We start from the raw sequence: 22131 nt of genomic DNA, 5'->3' as shown, positions 1-22131 counted from the left end.
TACAAAAACGAATGAAACAATTAAACTATAATAGTACTTTGAGATGAAGAAGCACTAGGGATGGAGCTCGTAAATTTTTATTGATAATGAGCACCTTATCGATGTTGCTTATCGAGCCGGGCTTTTATCGAGCCCACTATTGAGCTTTTTTCTGTTTTGTGGAAAGACATGATGAGACACTAATATATATATATATATATATATATATATATATATATATATATATATATAATTACAGTACTATTCATGAATTAATAATAATACCCTACTGTAAAACTATACTATAAACTATAGGCTAACATTTCCATGTCTCTCCTTTTCTTTTTTTTTCTTTTTTTTACAGTAAATGCATATCTATTTTATCCATTAAATACATTTGACCAGGGCCTTCAAATACAGTACTTTAACAGACAGAAGGCAAGTCAACCTTTTTATTTTTGGAAAATATTTGAAGAAACTAAATGTGTACCGTCTCTTTAACAGTGTAATTTATAATGCATAGTACGACGGTGTCACGCAACAAAAAGATACCCAATCAACAAGCTCAAACGGTGTCTGCTCGCACCGCGTTGTGATCTTGTACATCTGCTATTTTCGGTAGACTCAGAAGTCGCGCTGGCAACGCTACGGATCACCCGCTTCTGATGCACGGAGCGATACATTATAACTCTATGGCAGTGATTTTGAGTGTCCCAAACGGATTATTATCGATGGAATCATTCATATTTTCAAGCACCACATACTGTGGGTGGAAGAGAACGGGTGTCGCGCTGCTTCAACAGCCCGCGTTGGAGTTGTTTCAACTCGTCTCAGACTAGCTCTGGTCCATAGCGTTAGTGGAGGAGAACTCAAACGCTATGGACCAGAGCTAGTCGCAGACGTGCAAAGTTATTGATTGCACTTGGGTCTTATGTGATGCATTATGGACAAGTGCCTGGCTCGGTCTGCATTGTCGAAGACAGTGTTCCCTCCCGAGCATGATGTAACAACCGTGCTGCATATAGCCCATTGTAAATTAGCTCTCCCCTTGTCTTTTCCAAAAGGTAACCAAACTTTTTAGTGTTTCACACGTTCCACCGTTGTTACGCGGCACGCATGCACTTCCAAAGCACACAACTATCGATGACACATTGTACCTCCCGGCCCCCGGCCGCTATAGCAGCCCATGACGTGACGCTTACCCGATAACAGGCTCGACAAGCCAAACCCACGTTCGGTGGGGGAACCCTTCTTGGTGTATCAACTAACACGCTGTGCCACTATGGTCAGAGAGCGGCCCGGTGCTACGCTAAAACTAAGGCACCCATTGAATTCTGTGACCATGCAGCGTCGGTGGATTCCAAACACACACTGTCGTTCTATCGTCTGTTTTAAGACTTTCTACGCGGATTTCATTTGTGTTAACGTAGGGTACAGTAGCATGCCTTCACCCATGAACAATGGTGGCGTCTGTGGACTTTTTAAAATATATATTTTTTCGCGACGTGGTAAATTATTTTCACGTGGACTCCAATGGAGGCGATGCGTCCGTGGGACCCCAGAACACTGACGCGAATGCGTCTCTAGGCAACGTGAATGCGTCAGAGACGCGGGATGCGCACGTAATGACGTCACTGATAGTATGTGCAGTTTAACAAACACAGCAAGTACTTTTCTCAGTTATTGTCTGTTTCAGAGAAAGTGGTTCTCAACCTTGGGGCCGGGACTCCCATGTGAGCTTGTAGATCGGCTAGTTTCACATTTTTAAGTCAAGTCAAGCTAAATGTAATCAACTCCAACAGTCCAAATAAGTGCTTATCAGGGTTGGGGTTCCCCAGTTCAAATATTTATGTTGCATAGGTCATGGCTTGAAAAGGTTGAGAACCACTACTGCTCTGCTCCAGCAAATAATGGGTGATTCAGGACAAAAAAAAATAAAAAAATTGACAGTGTTATATATTGTTTTTATTCACAACAAATGTTGTTCTAATACAATTTGTGCTGTCATATAGGGTAGAATGGATGTTTGGATCTTTACAGAAGGAAGGTAGCTTCATAGATACCTGTATGAACATAAATGTACACAACATACACTTCAAATAATACAGGTACGGATCATTCTAAATAGTATATATAAAACATCTTTACGACAGTTTCCCTGTGTTAGCTGATCTAATTTAGCAGAAACTTCATCTGCAGAAGAGCTGCATGCTTCTTGCTTATGATTTTGCTCCCTACAAATTGGAGCAATTACTCACACTATTCTGATCTTGTTTCCCAATTTGACTTATTTCAATAACAAGCTCACAATGCTCTCCTGTCATTGAATGACTCGACTGTTAACAGAGTGTTCAGAGCAGCCAAGAGAACACTATAGTTGCAAGAGGGGTTACTAGTAGTCTAATATTTTTAAACAAAATCACACTGATGTATGGATCAAGATTGTGTTTGGTGCAAGGTTGGAGTAAATATATATGTAAGTTCCTGTAAGCCACTTCTTCCACATCTCTTCTGAGGGCGATTCTTCTACGGGCATCTTGGACATCATGGTGGAGTATGGGCTGCCACCGGCATCTCGCTCCTGCATCAAGATGAGGAAAAAAGTTTGAGTGTTCTCAAAATGTTTCAATAGCTGTTTTATCTTATTTCCGGGCCTATAGTAACCATAAAGTGCAATAATAACTCTTAAACCATTCAATGCACTAACACAGACTTGAGCGAAGGTGTCACATGACAAAAATAACTATATAAGCTAACAAGTAACAATGTATCACATACAGTAGCTCTGAATTTTACCTTGTTACAGCTTCAACATAATGTTGGACAAAATAAATGGGACCGTACCTATGTTCCCCAGGTTCTATGTTCCCCACTTACCCCCACAACAAAGGTTCTATGTTCCCCGCTCATGCAAAAATGCAGGAAACATGTATTTCTAATTATTAACAACTCTAAACACACACAACTAAAATAATGGGGAGAAATTACGAATATTAGTGGGACAGGGAGGCACTAGGGGCAGTGGGCACCATATTTTTGTTATGACTGGGCATCTGGACGAGTGGGCACCTGGACATCTGGGCACTAGAGACATGTATAGGCATTTGGACGAGTGGCACCTGGACAAGTAGGCACTTAGGGGTGGAGTCGTGGAGACATCTGGGATTCTGGCAGACTGGGCACAACTGTACAAGTGGGCACCTAGATTACAATTTCCCACATGTTCCTAGTGCCCAGATGTCCCACCATTTGAGTATTGACAAAAACGACACATGGTTTTTACACCAAGGCAAGGACCCCCAAATTGACAATATTTGCCTGTGGACCTCCATTTGAAAAGATATGCCAGGGACCCCCATAAGAGAAGATCTTTACAACTCTAGCAGTGATTCCCACCATTTTAATTTCAAGGACCCCCGGTTTGACATAGCAATATGCTATGGACCCCCCATTTATAGCATTCCTATCTCTGTGACCCCAATGTATATAATTTATAACATAACTCAAATGGAACCAAATGGTTTGCACACTATCTGAGTTACATACCCATTAGGGTCCATTTGGTTCCTAACTATCATTTAGCTGGGGACCCCCTGGAACCCCTGGGGGTCCCCAGACCCCACTTAGAAAACCAAAAGTCTAGCAGAAGCCACGTTGGTATTAATTGACCTAGATGTGTCATTTAATGTCCCACATGATAATGTACTGTAGTGCTAAGATGCTAATGAGGCTAGCTTTAATATTAAACTTTCTTTACATCAAATAAAGACTCAAAACCCTACTGATAAGCACACTTAAACGTTTTATTAGATAGATTGCTGCATTTTATGATAATAATAGGATTACCTTACCTCTCTCTGTCTGTCTGTCTGCTCTGCTGTGAAGACTGAGCCATATATGATGCTGAAGTTTCACTTTTACGTTATGACAACACTAACAAAAAAAAGGAATGGTAAAAAGATGAAACATAGACATAAAACGTCTTTTAAAGTGATAAAAGGTGAAAAGATTATTTTTTTTAACGGAGAAAATGCCTGCTGTTCAAGACATCAACCCACGCGTCAACCCAGAGTGTGTTGTGTTGTCAACACAGCAGCACCATGAACCGGAAGAGCTCCCACAGGGGGAGTTCAAAAGCGCGTTAGCGGACTCTAGCGGTGTGCATTTAGAGAATTGAGTTAATACAGCGTAAACAGTACACTATCGTTTTAATCACGTTCAGAGCGATTTTTTTGGACGATAAAACACTCGACAGCCAAGAAAAATCCATCAGAAGGACTTCTGGAACGCAATCGTTCACTCGCCGTCGTAAAGTTCACTTATTATTAAGATAACAAGCCTATTATGGATGACTGATTGATTGATTGAACGCACCGCTGTGCAGCACGGAGCTACTGTACCTCGCCACCTCGTCTAAACTACTACTCCTGCCTCATCAAAACCTCTGGAATAAAACGGGACCCAATTTTACTCTTTATACGTTGACCACATATTCAGTCTACTACACCAAATCTATTTTTGCCAATCTATGCCGTGCCAAAAATCAACAAGCTCGCACATAGGTTGGACCCCGGTTATCAAGTCGGAGTTCAAGTGGTTTGTAATCAGAGTCAGATTAATATATTCCCCGCAAATTACACAAGCACTGACTGAGATGGAGATCTGTCGTTTCTGTAGGCTATCCAAGTTACACAACCATGAGATGAGATCGGAGATCTGTTTTTCTCTCCATCTACTCTACTCCCTGTGTTACAAAAAAAAACATGTTTGCACATGCAGTGTTCATTTCAATCCTGGTAGAGACACTAATATTAATATGAGATATGATCAATTAAACGTGCCACAATATAAATCCAACAGCCAGGCCCATTAGTCGTCAATAGATTTGAAACGTGAATATGGTCTAAATCCATTCCCATTGCCTAATACACTTACAATGGCATCCTCCTCCTGTGTCCTTCCCGTACGTGTTCCATGAACATCATTGCTGAATTAATGGCTTTTGTTTTTTGATATTGTGATTAGTGTAATTGATCATGTTCATGAAAATGTGAAAGTGTGTCTCTTACCAGGTGATTAAATCAGTCAGATAACCATGGCATTGATCCGACCAGTCCTATAAGGACAACAATTAATCCTGATGCTATTGCAGATAGTTTTTTGTCCAGGCATTTGCAGTAAGGAATCAATGTAATTAAGTGGTTTATAATCAGACTCAGATTATCCCCCGTGCATGTGTCAGAGTTGCACAATATAAGCACCCGTGGGTCCCCCTCTTCCCTCTATGCTACAAAACCTTATGAAACATTATGTCTTTAATCATACAAAACATTATGTCTTTAATCACCTGGTAGAGACACAATTACAATATATGATCAATTAAACGTACTCTAATATCAAAAAACAACAGTCGTTAAGTCGTCAATGTTGTTTATAGAACACATCGTAGTGAGTTCAAGTAGGATAGAGACCTGATCTTTGAATATATGGCAGGATCGACGCCAGTTTAAAAGTATTTTCTGCAGGTTTGAAACTATTTAGGATAGGATTGTGCTGTGTTGCGTTGTGTCAGTGTGTAAATCCTTGCATGATAACAAGCTGTTAATGGCTGTAGACAACTGGAATTCATTTAATGTGCTCTATAACCATCATTGATTAATTAATGCTTTTCGTTTTTTGATACGATAAGTTTAATTTATCATAAAAAAAATGTAACAGTGTCTAATACCAGACGGATAGTCTAGATAACCCATGGTCTTTGATGATGCGACCTGTCCTTAATAATATCAGACAATATTTAATCCCAAAGCTGTTTAATTTTAAATGCATAATTTTTTGTCCATTGGCAACCAAGGAATCAATGTAAGACATTGCAATTAATTAAAACATCGCTATACTATTAAAAAATCGGATTTGAAAACACGGAAAACCCCATTCTACGGGGGTTGTTAAATATTTCCCCCACGCTTGACTCCGCCCCCAGCTATGACGCGCTGATGACAAAGCTCCGTGTTGGTAGTTCAACAGGGTGTGGATTCCAGATGTTTAACCCATTTAGGCCTAAAATTATTGAATGCTTTAACTATTGAAAAATAGCAGATCTACAAGCTGAAAAAACCTATGTTTCTATGTCAGCAATCTGGCCAGCCATCGTCAAAGAAAAGGTCTTTTTCACTTAACTGGAGCTCAGTTAGTCTGTTCTTGAGAGACTACTATGTCAATGGTTCTCAAACCTTTTCATGCACGTGAAGGACCCCTGTAAAAAAATATTCATATCTCAAAATATTATAGTTCCAAGGACCAACCAGAAGCAAAATTATAGTTACAAACGTTTGCTCTAAAAATACATATATTCAAAGATTTGGACACATTTTCACAACTTTTTTTCAAAAATAGCAGATCTACAAGCTCGCAGCGCGGCACCGAGTGCCGCGCTGCGAGCTGTGAGCTTGTATATCTGCTATTTTTCCAACAGTTAAAGCAGTCAATAATTCTAGGCCTGAATATGTTCTACCATTCAGTTCAACAGGGTGTGGATTCCAGATGTTTATAATAACCACATGTTCTCCATTCAGTTCAACAGAGTGTGGATTCCAGATGTTTATAATAACCAGATGTTCTACCATTCAGTTCAACAGGGTGTGGATTCCAGATGTTTATAATAACCACATGTTCTCCATTCAGTTCAACAGAGTGTGGATTCCAGATGTTTATAATAACCAGATGTTCTACCATTCAGTTCAACAGGGTGTGGATTCCAGATGTTTATAATAACCAGATGGTCTCCATTCAGTTCAACAGAGTTTGGATTCCAGATGTTTATAATAACCAGATGGTCTCCATTCAGTTCAACAGGGTGTGGATTCCAGATGTTTATAATAACCACATGTTCTCCATTCAGTTCAACAGAGTTTGGATTCCAGATGTTTATAATAACCAGATGTTCTCCATTCAGTTCAACAGAGTTTGGATTCCAGATGTTTATAATAACCAGATGTTCTCCATTCAGTTCAACAGGGTGTGGATTCCAGATGTGGAGCATGTTTGGAGATCAGCTGAGATCAGGAGAGATTTCCATCCTGGAGACCAAGCTCTGCTCCTACGACTGGAGGACGGATCTGTAAGTACAATTACCAGGGTTCCCACGGTCATGAAATTCCTGGAAATATTCTGAAATTAGAAAAATATTTTTTCCAGTACTGGAAACGTTTTGGAATAGATCAAGTGTCCTGGAAGGTCCTGGACAAAAATAGCTATGCATTGTCTTTCGTTATTGATTTTGTTAATACAAATTAAACATTGGCCAAATTGTCAAATATTGGAGGCAGAAATTGTGAAAATAGCAGATCTACATGCTCACAACGCCTTGCGTTGCGAGGCGTTGTAGATCTGCTATTTTCACAATAAAACCGTGTTATACAAAATTCCTCAACTCTCTTCAAATATGATTATTTTGGGGGTCACGGCCTGAAAAGGTTGAGAACCACTGGCATACACTACCTGTCTTTGGGCATCGCGCATAGGAGTAAGCTACTCGTTATTGAGCTGAATTATTGTTCTATAGTCCTGGAAATCTGGTTAAATATTCTGGAAAGGTTTTGGAAAAGTTTTAGAAATGAATTGGTAAAGATGTGTGGGAACCCTGAATTACTTTTAAAACTACAAAACAAAGGGTATGTATTAAATGTAATTGATTCAATAATTTAAAAATATACTTTCTTTCCACAGAATCGGCTTAAAATAATTAGTTTAAATATGTTTGGAAATCTATATGGGGATAGAACAGTAACGGGGTCTGGAACGATGGGACCAGGCAGAAATTGGTGTTGTATTGTGTCCGTACACCAGAGTTTCTCAAAGTGGGTGCCGTGAATAGTTTGATAATATTTGGAATTCATCACCGGGAGCAACTAGGGGTTCAGAGTCTTGCTCAAGGACTCTTCCACACTAACTCTGGGGGAGCCCGGATTCGAACTGGGAACCCTTCGTGCTCTAATAACGGTTTCTCTACCCCTGAGCTATGCCGCCTCTCATAAAAACATGACCCCCCCCCCCCCCCGATTGTGCATGTTTCCATAGACCTTCCTACCTGGTTTGTTGGATTTCCCTCATTGATCTGTTGACCCCTCCTCACAGCTAAAACAGGCTCTTCATCATCTTCCAAAAGCACTTATTTTGGCCGCTCTAAAGTTTATTATTTATTTTTTAAATGAGTCGTCTATTTATGGTTCCGTCAGCAGCAGTAAAAGCATGAAAACCGGCCAGTAGAGTTTCGTTTCTTCAGCCCAGGCGAGAATCTGGTCTTCTCGCGAGACTTCCGGGCCGGCTGGGCTCCCCTATATTGTTGTGATTGATACTTTTTATTGCTTTCAGTTTTTAACATTTAACGCATTTTAAGAAATGCTGAACAGACCTAAAGAAACCTTTTACATTACTTTACTTGTACATAACAATATCACAAGCAATTTTACACAGAAAAATGTAAACAAAGAAACAAGAATGCACAAATACAGCTGTGCTGAAAACATGCACATTCAGGGGGGGGTCATGTTTTGGTCTGAACACCTCCTTTAAGGCAGGGGTTTTCAAAGTGGGTGACGGGGCACCCTGGGGTGCCGTGGCGGCAGTCGGGGGTGCCGTGAGATCATTTGATAATATTTGGAATTTATTTGGACACTTGAAAAAATATTTAGTATCATTTTAAACTTGAAGTACAAAGTCATTTTCAGTCAGTTCTAACCAAAATGGCTGTTATCTCAACGTTTTCCTCGCAACATAATCACTAAAATATCGTCACTGTCGGGCAGAAACTTTGTATCTCCAAGTTTCAAATGTGTACGTCTTTTGGTAAAGCAAAGCCCTGCTTCATCATACAAGACTGTCGCACAAAACTAGTAAAAACAGCCAATCTACAAGCACACAACGTGCGATTGTATATCTGCTGTTTTCACTAGTTTAGTACATTTTATAGATGATAAATACAAAACGAACGGTTTTGGACATACAAGGTTTCCACCCGACAACGACGATATGCTATAAATATAAGGTGCTGAGAGTGAAAATTATAATGGGGTGACTAAGATTAAAATCAGGCCCTATACAGAGAGACAGGCAGGTGAAAGTGACATCAGTCAGATACTTCACTGTGTGAATGTCACACCACACTATACTGACATACATGAATATAATACCTTTTCAGAAGCAAGTTGTGGGCCGTATAAAATCTGCCCTCGTGCCATGATTGGCCCCCGGGCCGGACTTTGGACTGATTTAAAACCCCACAGTGTAAACAGTTCTGTGATGATGACCGGCATCGCCAGGTAGTCCAGGATGTTAGCTCCAGAATATGAAGGAATCGTTCAGTTTGTGATAAAAGCATGAAATTTGGTACACTTGTAGCCAAAGGCATTCCGAAAAGATTTGGATATGGAGGCATCATGAATTTTCAACATGGCGCCCATGGCAGCCATTTTTCAAAATGGCTGCTAGCAACAACTGTTTTCTTAGGAGTAATGGGTATAATATGATAGTTTAGACATATTTACCATACATAGTACTTGGTAAATGCCTTTTGGATAATTTAAAAGTCATTGAATTGAATATTCAAGATGGCCGCCATTTTTCAAAATGGCAGCCGTCACTTGTATGACTGATATGGGTGATCTCTGTGTCAAATCAGTCATTTTTTATGGCGCAGAATTCAAATTTGAAACTTTGGAATTGGCCAAAAACTTCCTTCTATCTCACTGCACAGGCTACTGTATATACAGTACAGTATATTATCACTGTTTCTTTAAAGATGGCAGCCATATGGCCAACATCTAAATTATAATTGCAAGAAAATAGAGCTATTATCTATTGTATTGGAATTACATTTTGATCCAATAAACTTAACAATCCCTACATCAGCAACAAATGAACCATTTGATGAAAGGAAATGTAATAGAATAGTAATAGAAGTTTGTGGCCCTTCGTGCCGCTCACCTCTAGAGTTTGTGTCCGCTTCCTTACTGTACTGTAGTGTACTGTACTCTACTGTACTGTAGTATAGTGTACTGTACATTACTGTACTGTAGTATAGTGTACTGTAGTATAGTGTACTGTACCTTACTGTACTGTGCTGTACTGTACTGTCCTTACTGTCCTGTCCTGTCCTGTCCTGTCCTGTACTGTACTGTACTGTACTGTACTGTACTGTACTGTACTGTACTGTACTGTACTGTCCTTACTGTACTGTACTGTACCTTACTGTACTGTGCTGTACTGTCCTTACTGTAGTGTACTGTAGTGTAGTGTACTGTGCTCCTGTATAGTACTCTACTGTACCTTACTGTACTGTAGTGTACTGTACTGTATTGTAGTATAGTGTACTGTACCTTACTGTACTGTACTGTACCTTACTGTACTGTATGGTACTGTACTGTACTGTAGTGTACCTTACTGTGCTGTACTGTAATGTAAAAGCGCTATATACTGTACTGTTGTGTACCTTACTGTGCTGTATTGTAGTGTAAAAGCACTATACGGTACGGCTGTGTAAATTACTGTGCTATATTGTAGTGTAAAGCACTATATACAATCCAGATAGTATTATTGTTATTATTATGACTATTGTTATTGCTATTGCAACTGATATGGAGATCTCTACCTTTATCCATCCATCCATCCATCCATCCGTCTATCCGTCTGTCTGTCTGTCTGTCTGTCTGTCTGTCTGTCTGTCTGTCTGTCTGTCTGTCTGTCTGTCTGTCTGTCTGTCTGTCTCTTTCTCTCTATATTGGTAGATGTTTCTATCTATCTGATATGCAGAATTTCTTGTACATTTTCTCATCAAACAAAAAAACATGTTTGCTGTAGGCAGAGGGACTATCCTTTACCACCTTTTACTACAGGGAAACACATTCAAGTATGGGATATGGGAACTAGGTTCGGATAAGACACCTAGCCCTACACCTAGCAGGATCGTTCATCCAGTACCATTTAATTCCTGTGCGATCTGTACACCATCTGGGTAGCTATGTGGCTAAGTCATACAAAGCCCTGTTAACCGTGCTCAGCTCTTCCACACTGGCACACCCTGTCCATTCAGGTGCAGCTATCTAACTACATCTAATGTAAACTACATAGATGTGGGACTAAAATTATATAGCATTTAGGAAACTAAACTACACTACCACTCAGGGTGGCCATGGACTCCGTTGCCCCTCAGTTTGGCCTTGTGCCCCTCAAAACAAGGACATGACCTGAGGCCACAGAGGCCTAAATGCCCCAGCTGACTGTACCACTTTCTCCTCTGTCTCCTACTTGTCAATATGTAGACAGTAGACACTGGTGTCTCTTTCTTGTCATGTAGACACCAGTGTTTTTTCTGAAATCTTAACTCCCCCGAGTCTGCATCTTTAAACCAATCCAGTGACTTTGATTGGTGCATGGCTGAGCATGGATCAGAGTGTAAATACCATCATTAATCTATTTCATTGCATAGGTTATCATCCCTAACACTTAAATTCAATAATTTGGACTAAAATCGTGTTTTATTTGATGGCCTTCCTGCCCTGACATTTGTGCCCTCAAAAGGGGCCTTGCCCCTAAAATGATGAAATTCCAGGCCTGCTACCACTAAACTATCACCACAACCAGCACATTAATAACAGAAACTATGGCATTATTAAGCGAAGTGTATTTAGCTGGCACTGAACCCCATGCTGAGTTTCACAGCAGTGACGTCGCCAGTGTGCCCTGGCTGTTTTTCAACATCCACTATGTTACATTTCCATTCATCGAAGGGTTCAGTTTTGTGCTGATATAGGGATTGTTAAGTTTATTGGATCAAAATGTAATTCCAATGAAATAGTTAATAACTCTATTTTCTTGCAATTATAATTTTTATTTTGGCCATATGGCTGCCATCTTGAAAGATAGAAGGAAGCTTCTGGCCAATTCCAAAGTTCCAAATTTGAATTCTGCATCATAAAAAAATACTGATTTGACACCGAGATCATCCATATCAGACAGTCATACAAGTGACGGCTGCCATCTTGAAAAATAGCGGCCATCTTGAATATTCAATGACAACTTTTTAATTATTCAAAATACATTTACCAAGTACTATGTATGATACATATGTCTAAAATATCATATTATATCCATTACTCATAATAAAACAGTCGTTGCTGGTGGCCATTTTGAAAAATGGCTGCCATGGGCGCCATGTTGAAAATTCATGAAGCCTCCATATCCAAATCTTTTCGGAATGCCTTTGGCTATAAGTGTACCGAATTTTATGCTTTTATCACAAACTGAACGATTGTTTTGGTTACTTGCTGCACTAAGGTGTCTGTATTTGGCCTCTCCATTTATACAAAAACGAATCGCTGAAAATTGCTGATCTACATTGGCTATCTTTTAATGTGTGTGTGCGCGCACACGCACACGTGCCATGACCCTGATCTTTGAAGATGTTGCAAGTGTTAAATTAGCTCTATCTTCCCATACAGTCATTGCTATATAGAGTGTTACTTAGTTCAGTACAGTGGTCTCCCCGTATACAAATCAACAAAAGACTGTTGCCTCCCAAAATGTTCAAAAAGCAGGTGTGAAGCCTTCTCCATACTTCGTTGTTTACAGTCGTGCACATTTACCCTGACATAAATCAAATCATACAGTTTGATGCTTATCAGTAATGACATTTTAAAATATATATTATGGAGACGCCAGCTTCCGATGTTGGGAGGTGTAGTTCCAGAGATTAGTGGAATAGTTGTCTGGTCGCTACGCAAGACTAAATAATATGTAACTATATCATGTCAAATCCACTTGGTACATTATGTACAGGAAGTCAGACATGAGCTCCATCAACACAGCAGCAGGTACTGTACTGTACTGTACTGTACTGTACTGTACTGTACTGTACTGTACTGTACATGGTATTACGATGTTATTAGTTGCAAAAAGAATAACAGCGCGTTGTACAAAAGATTAAGACCAGAACCACCGGTGCCAAAATGATGAACGCTAAACTGGTACAATCGATTAGTTTCTTTTGGTACAACGGTCGTTTGGTATGTTCATCTTTTATTCTAACTCATAGTGTGACTAGAGAGAACTGAGTGAGTGATGAACTAATTGCGGGAACAAAAACAACGTTTTTTGTTTTGTTTTCTGTTCTAAACTGGATCACACTGCTCGGTTTAGAACCAATACCAGGCTTTCCTCCGTGGTGGAAAGTCTGGTGATGCCAGCTTACTTCACTGGTTCAACCCACATCTCACATACAGTATAGAGCTCATTATGTAGGCTATGGTGGAGTGTGACTGACTCATGTTGACTTAGAAGGAGTTGTGCTGCAGTGTGGTTGCTGTTGACCTGCTGGCCTTGTGGTTGGATTGTACGGTACGCCCTGACACTGGGAGGTTGGGGTTTGATTCCCCCGCCAGGACAATACTAGCACAGTGTTTCTGCGTACCCCTAGTTGTTGTTGTCTTTTGTCAATAGTGTAAAGTAAATATTAGAGACTTTAGTTATCCCTGTACAATACTTTAAAATTGTTGTCCTGTTGTATATTTACCTAAAAATTCAGATATTAGCGATGCTTCTATTGAAACCAATGTTCTTTAAATCTCCCCGCTTGTCACTTTAGAGCTGAAACGTGGGTCACGTGACGCAGTTCATTTTCTGACCCCTCGGTGGCACCACTCTCGCACACGCAGTCAAAAATAGCCCTCCCTTTTTTAACAGACATTTCTATGTCTATGCTCCACATGGCTGTATCCACCTGTTTCCGCGGGAGTTTACTGGAGATTATTTGGACCTGTTTGGACCACACTTCCGGTTTAACAGCAGACATACAAGCTCACGTCGCGTCGCAGATGCAACCCATTGTGAGCTTGTAAATCACACTCGGCCGCGGCGCCGGAAGCTCGGTACAACGTCTGCGCAATGCACTATGGGGCGTTGGAAAGCCGTGGATACGGGCCACATGGCTGTATACGGGCCACATGGCTGTATACGGGCCACATGGCCCAGGAGCCGATGGTTTGGATGAGATATTATTAACACATTTTTCATTCTTTCCAGGAGTTGCAGTACCCTGTGGACACCACCAGGCTGCCTCCGCTACGGAACCCAGACATCCTGGTAGGAGAGGAGAGGGGACCATAAATAATTGGGTCAGGGGCTCCCCAAATTATTTTGAGGGGGTCCCCAGATGATTAACTTAATGTGCAACATTGTTTTCTCACTCAACAGTAAACAAACCAACATAATGTTTAAGTGTGTAGAGGGTATCTGCACATTTCTAAAGTGACAATTACTAAAATGACAAATTAAACATTGGCCAAATTTTCGAATGATAGAGGAAGACATTGTGAAAATAGCAGATCTACATGCTCACAACGCCTCGCAACGCAAGGCGTTGTGAGCATGTAGATCTGCTATTTTCACAATAGAACCATGTTATACAAGATGTAATGCCTCAACTCTTAGTGCTCGTCAGGGTGGGGCGGTGGGGGTGGGGGTGGGGGGAGTCCCCAGTTAAAATATGATTATTTTGAGGGTCGCAGCCTGAAAAGGTTGAGAACCACTGGTTTATCTGGTAGGAGAGGAGAGGGCAGGGGACCACAGTCCTAAACATTGTTTATTGCTGAGATTTTAATTTAATTTAATTTAATTTAATTTAATTTAATTTAATTTAATTTATTTTAATTTAATTTAACTTAATTTAATTTAATTTAATTTAATTTAATTTAATTTATATAATTTAATTTTGGACTGAAGACTCACCTTTTCAGACTCCACCTAAACCCTTAGCACTACAGAAAAAAATCAATGACCATACATGAAGCTAGTTAGCATTTGTTTTTGTTTTTAGGTTTTTAGAACTGTGATTATATTGTGTTTTTTCTAGATATACATTTGCATTTGTTATATTGTTGATGATGTACTGACATATTATCTTGTTTATTATTGTGATGTTATCTGCTTATTGTAAGTCGCTTTGGATTAAAAGCGTCTGCTAAATGCCTAAACTGTAAACTGTAAACTGTAGTCGTGAAATCGTCTGAATTAGCGGATGAATTAGCTTTTGCTGAGCTGTAAATTCAGCAGCACTTGAACCCCTCTATACTTGATGAAAACAGACCTGTACAGAGCCTGGCCAGCCGGGGCGCCTGATGGAGGGGAAAGGAGGAACTGGTTGGAATAACGTGTTTCAACCGGGGAAATCCCCCCTGTCAGGTGAAAAGAAGAGGTTTGGACTCCTCATGCATAGAAGGAAGCATGAGGTCAGTCCGTTGCTCTCCCCAGGTTGGCAGAGGGAGAGCAGAGCCCAGGATTACATTAGACAATTGGGTTACAAAAATCGTGTGAGAAAAAAAACAGAAAACGCAATTATTTTTGCCGCTTACATCTAACATATAATTTAGCGAATGTCTGAGTGTCTGTCTGTCTGTCCCAGCGTTTCTCCTCGGTGGCTGGAGCAATTGATCTGAAATCGCATCACCATCAGCATATGAACACACCTGACAGAACTGTGAAGGCCGATTGTCACTTTCACAAATCGTATGCTGTATATTTGCATTTTTATGGTGTATCTATATCTATTTAGCCTACAGTACCTTTTGTGACCACACATGTTAAGGGAGGGGCGCTGTTGTTCAGGCCATGCACAATCACACACAAACCCACACACACACACGGGGGGGGGGGGGGAGTGTGTGTGTGTGTGCAGGCGGTGGGGGGGGGGGGTTCTGGCCCTGTTACAGATGTTGTCCAAAAATCATGCAGATCGGTACACAGTATAAAAGAAAAAGAATATGGTCCCGCGCCTTCGGGACGTTTTTTGTCGCGTACATTTGCACATACGTGAGATTTATCTCTGCATTTTACCCATCCTATAACAACTAGGAGCAGTGAGCAGCCATATTCGGCGCTCGGGGAGCAATTTTGGTTTAAGGTCTTGCTCAGGGACACATTGACACATTGCTGCCTGACCGGGAATCGAACCAGGGACAACCAGGGGAACTGGTTCCCCAGGCAGGCTCCCTAACCACTCAGCTATGGTCACCCTAGTATCTCTGTAGCCGTTAAATGGAACGGGTATTTCTTACATTGATGCTCCTACATATTAGCATGCAAGCACCAGTTAAAGTTACTTTCCATCCCCCCATAACCCACACACTGCACATCATTTCGGAGCTCATATCTTTGAACGGGTAAGGGCTAGTATAAATATAACGCTGACATGTACTGTACTTTACCTTTTGTTCCTGTAGGTGGGAGAGAACGACCTGACAGCTCTGAGCTACCTCCACGAACCTGCAGTCCTGCACAACATCAAGGTCCGCTTCATGGACGCCAAGGCCATCTACACATACTGTGGTAAAAATATACCTTATGAGTCCATCTACACATACTGTGGTAAAAAATATACCTTATGAGTCCATCTACACATACTGTGGTAAAAAAATACCTTATGAGACCATCTACACATACTGTGGTAAAATATACCTTATGAGACCATCTATACATACTGTGGTAAAAATATACCTTATGACTCCATCTACACATACTGTGGTAAAAAATATACCTTATGACTCCATCTACACATACTGTGGTAAAAAAATACCTTATGAGACCATCTACACATACTGTGGTAAAAAATACCTTATGACTCCATCTACACATACTGTGGTAAAAAATATACCTTATGACTCCATCTACACATACTGTGGTAAAAAATATACCTTATGACTCCATCTACACATACTGTGGTAAAAAATACCTTATGAGACCATCTACTCATACTGTGGTAAAAAATACCTTATGAGACCATCTACTCATACTGTGGTAAAAAATACCTTATGAGACCATCTACACATACTGTGGTAAAATATACCTTATGAGACCATCTACACATACTGTGGTAAAAATATACCTTATGACTCCATCTACACATACTGTGGTAAAATATACCTTATGAGTCCATCTACACATACTGTGGTAAAAAATATACCTTATGAGACCATCTACACATACTGTGGTAAAAATACCTTATGAGGACATCTATACATACTGTGGTAAAAAATACCTTATGAGATCATCTACACATACTGTGGTAAAAAATACCTTATGAGTCCATCTACACATACTGTGGTAAAAAATACCTTATGAGATCATCTATACATACTGTAGTAAAAAATACCTTATGAGATCATCTACACATACTGTAGTAAAAAATACCTTATGAGATCATCTACACATACTGTGGTAAAATATACCTTATGAGTCCATCTATACATACTGTGGTAAAAGAATACCTTATGAGACCATCATCTACACATACTGTGGTAAGAAATACCTTATGAATCCATCTACACATACTGTGGTAAAAAATACCTTATGAGACCATCTACTCATACTGTGGTAAAAAATACCTTATGAGACCATCATCTACACATACTGTGGTAAGAAATACCTTATGAGTCCATCTACACATACTGTGGTAAAAAATATACCTTATGAGACCATCTATACATACTGTGGTAAAACATACCTTATGAGTCCATCTACACATACTGTGGTAAAAAATATACCTTATGAGACCATCTATACATACTGTGGTAAAAAATACCTTATGAGTCCATCTACACATACTGTGGTAAAAAATACCTTATGAGATCATCTACTCATACTGTGGTAAAAAATACCTTATGAGACCATCTATACAAAAAATACCTTACGAGATCATGTACACATACTGTGGCAAAGAAAATACCTTATGACTCCATCTATACATACTGTGGTAAACATTTCAATGTCTTCATTTATCACGTGAACACACTAGGGATCACGATACAATACGCATCACGATACTCGGGTGGCAATACGATTGTATCACGAAATATGTTGAGATGCGATACATATTTGTGATACATATTGCGATATATATAGCAGATAGCAATATGAATTGTGATATATTGCAATGTAGGCCCATGTTGAGATGAATCACTATTAGTACAGTGATATCTAGCGGGGTGTAGAGTCAGGACCAGACTTCTACCATCGGTTTCTGTACCGCGTGAATCCCCAACCCACCAAGGTTCAGTGAGGTTCTTGTAAAGGAGCGCTTGTTTTCGGTGGATATGACGGAGGCGCGCCGTCTCAGGCGATCATGAGCCACGTGAGACACCGCCGAGCGAGCGACACAGTGATCGAGTCACGGTGTTGAGCCGCCGTTACCGACTTATGTGCCGTTATGGACAGAATAGTGACTCTTCTTTTACAAGGTGACTTTCGGCACCTCCGCGCGCTCCAAGTGGATACAACGGAGCGCTCCCTACCTCCGGTTCAGCCAATCAGAAGCTTCTGAGGGGCCGATCTTAACTGAAGCCTGGAGGGTATTAGATACTAACCCTCAGGTATCATCCTGGTGTCTGTAAGGTTGTGATGTCATATCCTGTCTCATAGGTATCATCCTGGTGTCTGTAAACCCGTACAAACAGCTCCATATCTACGGAGACGCAGTCATCCAGGCCTATGCTGGACAGAACATGGGGGACATGGACCCTCACATATTCGCCGTGGCAGAGGAGGCTTACAAGCAGATGGCCCGGTAATGTACTGGATCTTTATTACAGTTCATTATTAACCCATTCAGGCTTAGAATTATTGAATGCTTTAACCAGTGAAAAATAGCAGATCTACAAGCTCACAGTGCCGCGCTGCGTGCGTGCGTGCGTGCATGCGTGCGTGCGTGCGTGCGTGCGTGCGTGTCTGCCAAGGGGGAAAAAATAACTAAGTTAGTTCATTTTGGGGAACCATGAACTTTAGTTCACAATGTGGAATTATGAACTATGATATTTTAAAAGTTGTGAACTTGAATTTGAACTCGTTCATGTAGATTCTACATGAACGAGTTCAAATTCAAGTTCACAACTTTTAAAATATCATAGTTCACATTGTAGAAAGTGAACTTTACCAGCAATGTTGTTGTGTTTAATGTCTTCCGTAGGGACCATAAGAATGTTGTGTGTTTAATGTCTTCCATAGGGACCATAAGAATGTTGTGTGTTTAATGTCTTCCATAGGGACCATAAGAATGTTGTGTGTTTAATGTCTTAGGGACCATAAGAATGTTGTGTGTTTAATGTCTTAGGGACCATAAGAATGTTGTGTGTTTAATGTCTTAGGGACCATAAGAATGTTGTGTGTTTAATGTGTTCCATAGGGACCATAAGAACCAGTCCATCATAGTGTTTAATGTGTTCCATAGGGACCATAAGAACCAGTCTATCATAGTGTTTAATGTGTTCCACAGGGACCATAAGAACCAGTCTATCATAGTGTTTAATGTGTTCCATAGGGACCATAAGAACCAGTCTATCATAGTGTTTAATGTGTTCCATAGGGACCATAAGAACCAGTCTATCATAGTGTTTAATGTGTTCCATAGGGACCATAAGAACCAGTCTATCATAGTGTTTAATGTGTTCCATAGGGACCATAAGAACCAGTCTATCATAGTGTTTAATGTGTTCCATAGGGACCATAAGAACCAGTCTATCATAGTGTTTAATGTGTTCCGTAGGGACCATAAGAACCAGTCCATCATAGTGTTTAATGTGTTCCATAGGGACCATAAGAACCAGTCCATCATAGTGTTTAATGTGTTCCACAGGGACCATAAGAACCAGTCCATCATAGTGTTTAATGTGTTCCACAGGGACCATAAGAACCAGTCCATCATAGTGTTTAATGTGTTCCACAGGGACCATAAGAACCAGTCTATCATAGTGTTTAATGTGTTCCACAGGGACCATAAGAACCAGTCTATCATAGTGTTTAATGTGTTCCATAGGGACCATAAGAACCAGTCTATCATAGTGTTTAATGTGTTCCATAGGGACCATAAGAACCAGTCTATCATAGTGTTTAATGTGTTCCATAGGGACCATAAGAACCAGTCTATCATAGTGTTTAATGTGTTCCACAGGGACCATAAGAACCAGTCTATCATAGTGTTTAATGTGTTCCACAGGGACCATAAGAACCAGTCTATCATAGTGTTTAATGTGTTCCATAGGGACCATAAGAACCAGTCTATCATAGTGTTTAATGTGTTCCATAGGGACCATAAGAACCAGTCTATCATAGTGTTTAATGTGTTCCATAGGGACCATAAGAACCAGTCCATCATAGTGTTTAATGTGTTCCATAGGGACCATAAGAACCAGTCTATCATAGTGTTTAATGTGTTCCATAGGGACCATAAGAACCAGTCTATCATAGTGTTTAATGTGTTCCGTAGGGACCATAAGAACCAGTCTATCATAGTGTTTAATGTGTTCCGTAGGGACCATAAGAACCAGTCTATCATAGTGTTTAATGTGTTCCATAGGGACCATAAGAACCAGTCTATCATAGTGTTTAATGTGTTCCATAGGGACCATAAGAACCAGTCTATCATAGTGTTTAATGTGTTCCATAGGGACCATAAGAACCAGTCTATCATAGTGTTTAATGTGTTCCACAGGGACCATAAGAACCAGTCTATCATAGTGTTTAATGTGTTCCACAGGGACCATAAGAACCAGTCTATCATAGTGTTTAATGTGTTCCATAGGGACCATAAGAACCAGTCTATCATAGTGTTTAATGTGTTCCACAGGGACCATAAGAACCAGTCTATCATAGTGTTTAATGTGTTCCATAGGGACCATAAGAACCAGTCCATCATAGTGTTTAATGTGTTCCACAGGGACCATAAGAACCAGTCCATCATAGTGTTTAATGTGTTCCACAGGGACCATAAGAACCAGTCTATCATAGTGTTTAATGTGTTCCACAGGGACCATAAGAACCAGTCCATCATAGTGTTTAATGTGTTCCATAGGGACCATAAGAACCAGTCTATCATAGTGTTTAATGTGTTCCATAGGGACCATAAGAACCAGTCTATCATAGTGTTTAATGTGTTCCATAGGGACCATAAGAACCAGTCCATCATAGTGTTTAATGTGTTCCACAGGGACCATAAGAACCAGTCCATCATAGTGTTTAATGTGTTCCACAGGGACCATAAGAACCAGTCCATCATAGTGTTTAATGTGTTCCACAGGGACCATAAGAACCAGTCTATCATAGTGTTTAATGTGTTCCACAGGGACCATAAGAACCAGTCTATCATAGTGTTTAATGTGTTCCACAGGGACCATAAGAACCAGTCTATCATAGTGTTTAATGTGTTCCATAGGGACCATAAGAACCAGTCTATCATAGTGTTTAATGTGTTCCATAGGGACCATAAGAACCAGTCTATCATAGTGTTTAATGTGTTCCATAGGGACCATAAGAACCAGTCCATCATAGTGTTTAATGTGTTCCATAGGGACCATAAGAACCAGTCCATCATAGTGTTTAATGTGTTCCATAGGGACCATAAGAACCAGTCTATCATAGTGTTTAATGTGTTCCATAGGGACCATAAGAACCAGTCTATCATAGTGTTTAATGTGTTCCATAGGGACCATAAGAACCAGTCTATCATAGTGTTTAATGTGTTCCATAGGGACCATAAGAACCAGTCTATCATAGTGTTTAATGTGTTCCATAGGGACCATAAGAACCAGTCTATCATAGTGTTTAATGTGTTCCATAGGGACCATAAGAACCAGTCTATCATAGTTTTTAATGTGTTCCGTAGGGACCATAAGAACCAGTCTATCATAGTGTTTAATGTGTTCCGTAGGGACCATAAGAACCAGTCTATCATAGTGTTTAATGTGTTCCGTAGGGACCATAAGAACCAGTCCATCATAGTGTTTAATGTGTTCCACAGGGTCCATAAGAACCAGTCCATCATAGTGTTTAATGTGTTCCATAGGGACCATAAGAGTCTATCATAGTGTTTAATGTGTTCCATAGGGACCATAAGAACCAGTCTATCATAGTGTTTAATGTGTTCCATAGGGACCATAAGAACCAGTCTATCATAGTGTTTAATGTGTTCCATAGGGACCATAAGAACCAGTCTATCATAGTGTTTAATGTGTTCCATAGGGACCATAAGAACCAGTCCATCATAGTGTTTAATGTGTTCCACAGGGACCATAAGAACCAGTCTATCATAGTGTTTAATGTGTTCCGTAGGGACCA

At 40.2% G+C, this 22131-nt stretch overlaps 1 protein-coding gene across 1 annotated transcript in view; it reads left to right on the top strand.

Moving 5' to 3' along the window:
• Nucleotides 1-22131, top strand: part of myo5c (myosin VC) — an 82696-nt gene that overhangs the window by 5234 nt on the left and 55331 nt on the right. The window contains exons 2-5 of the mRNA XM_080736245.1: nucleotides 6989-7099; nucleotides 14056-14115; nucleotides 16251-16356; nucleotides 18445-18589. Coding sequence (XP_080592371.1) covers nucleotides 6989-7099; nucleotides 14056-14115; nucleotides 16251-16356; nucleotides 18445-18589 — 422 coding nt within the window. The remainder of the gene's footprint in view (nucleotides 1-6988; nucleotides 7100-14055; nucleotides 14116-16250; nucleotides 16357-18444; nucleotides 18590-22131) is intronic.

Source organism: Nannobrachium achirus (assembly GCF_963921795.1).
Source record: "Nannobrachium achirus genome assembly, chromosome: 11".
NCBI lineage: Eukaryota > Metazoa > Chordata > Actinopteri > Myctophiformes > Myctophidae > Nannobrachium > Nannobrachium achirus.
Note: the sequence above shows the minus strand (reverse complement) of the source record. Positions and strands in the feature narration are given on the sequence as shown.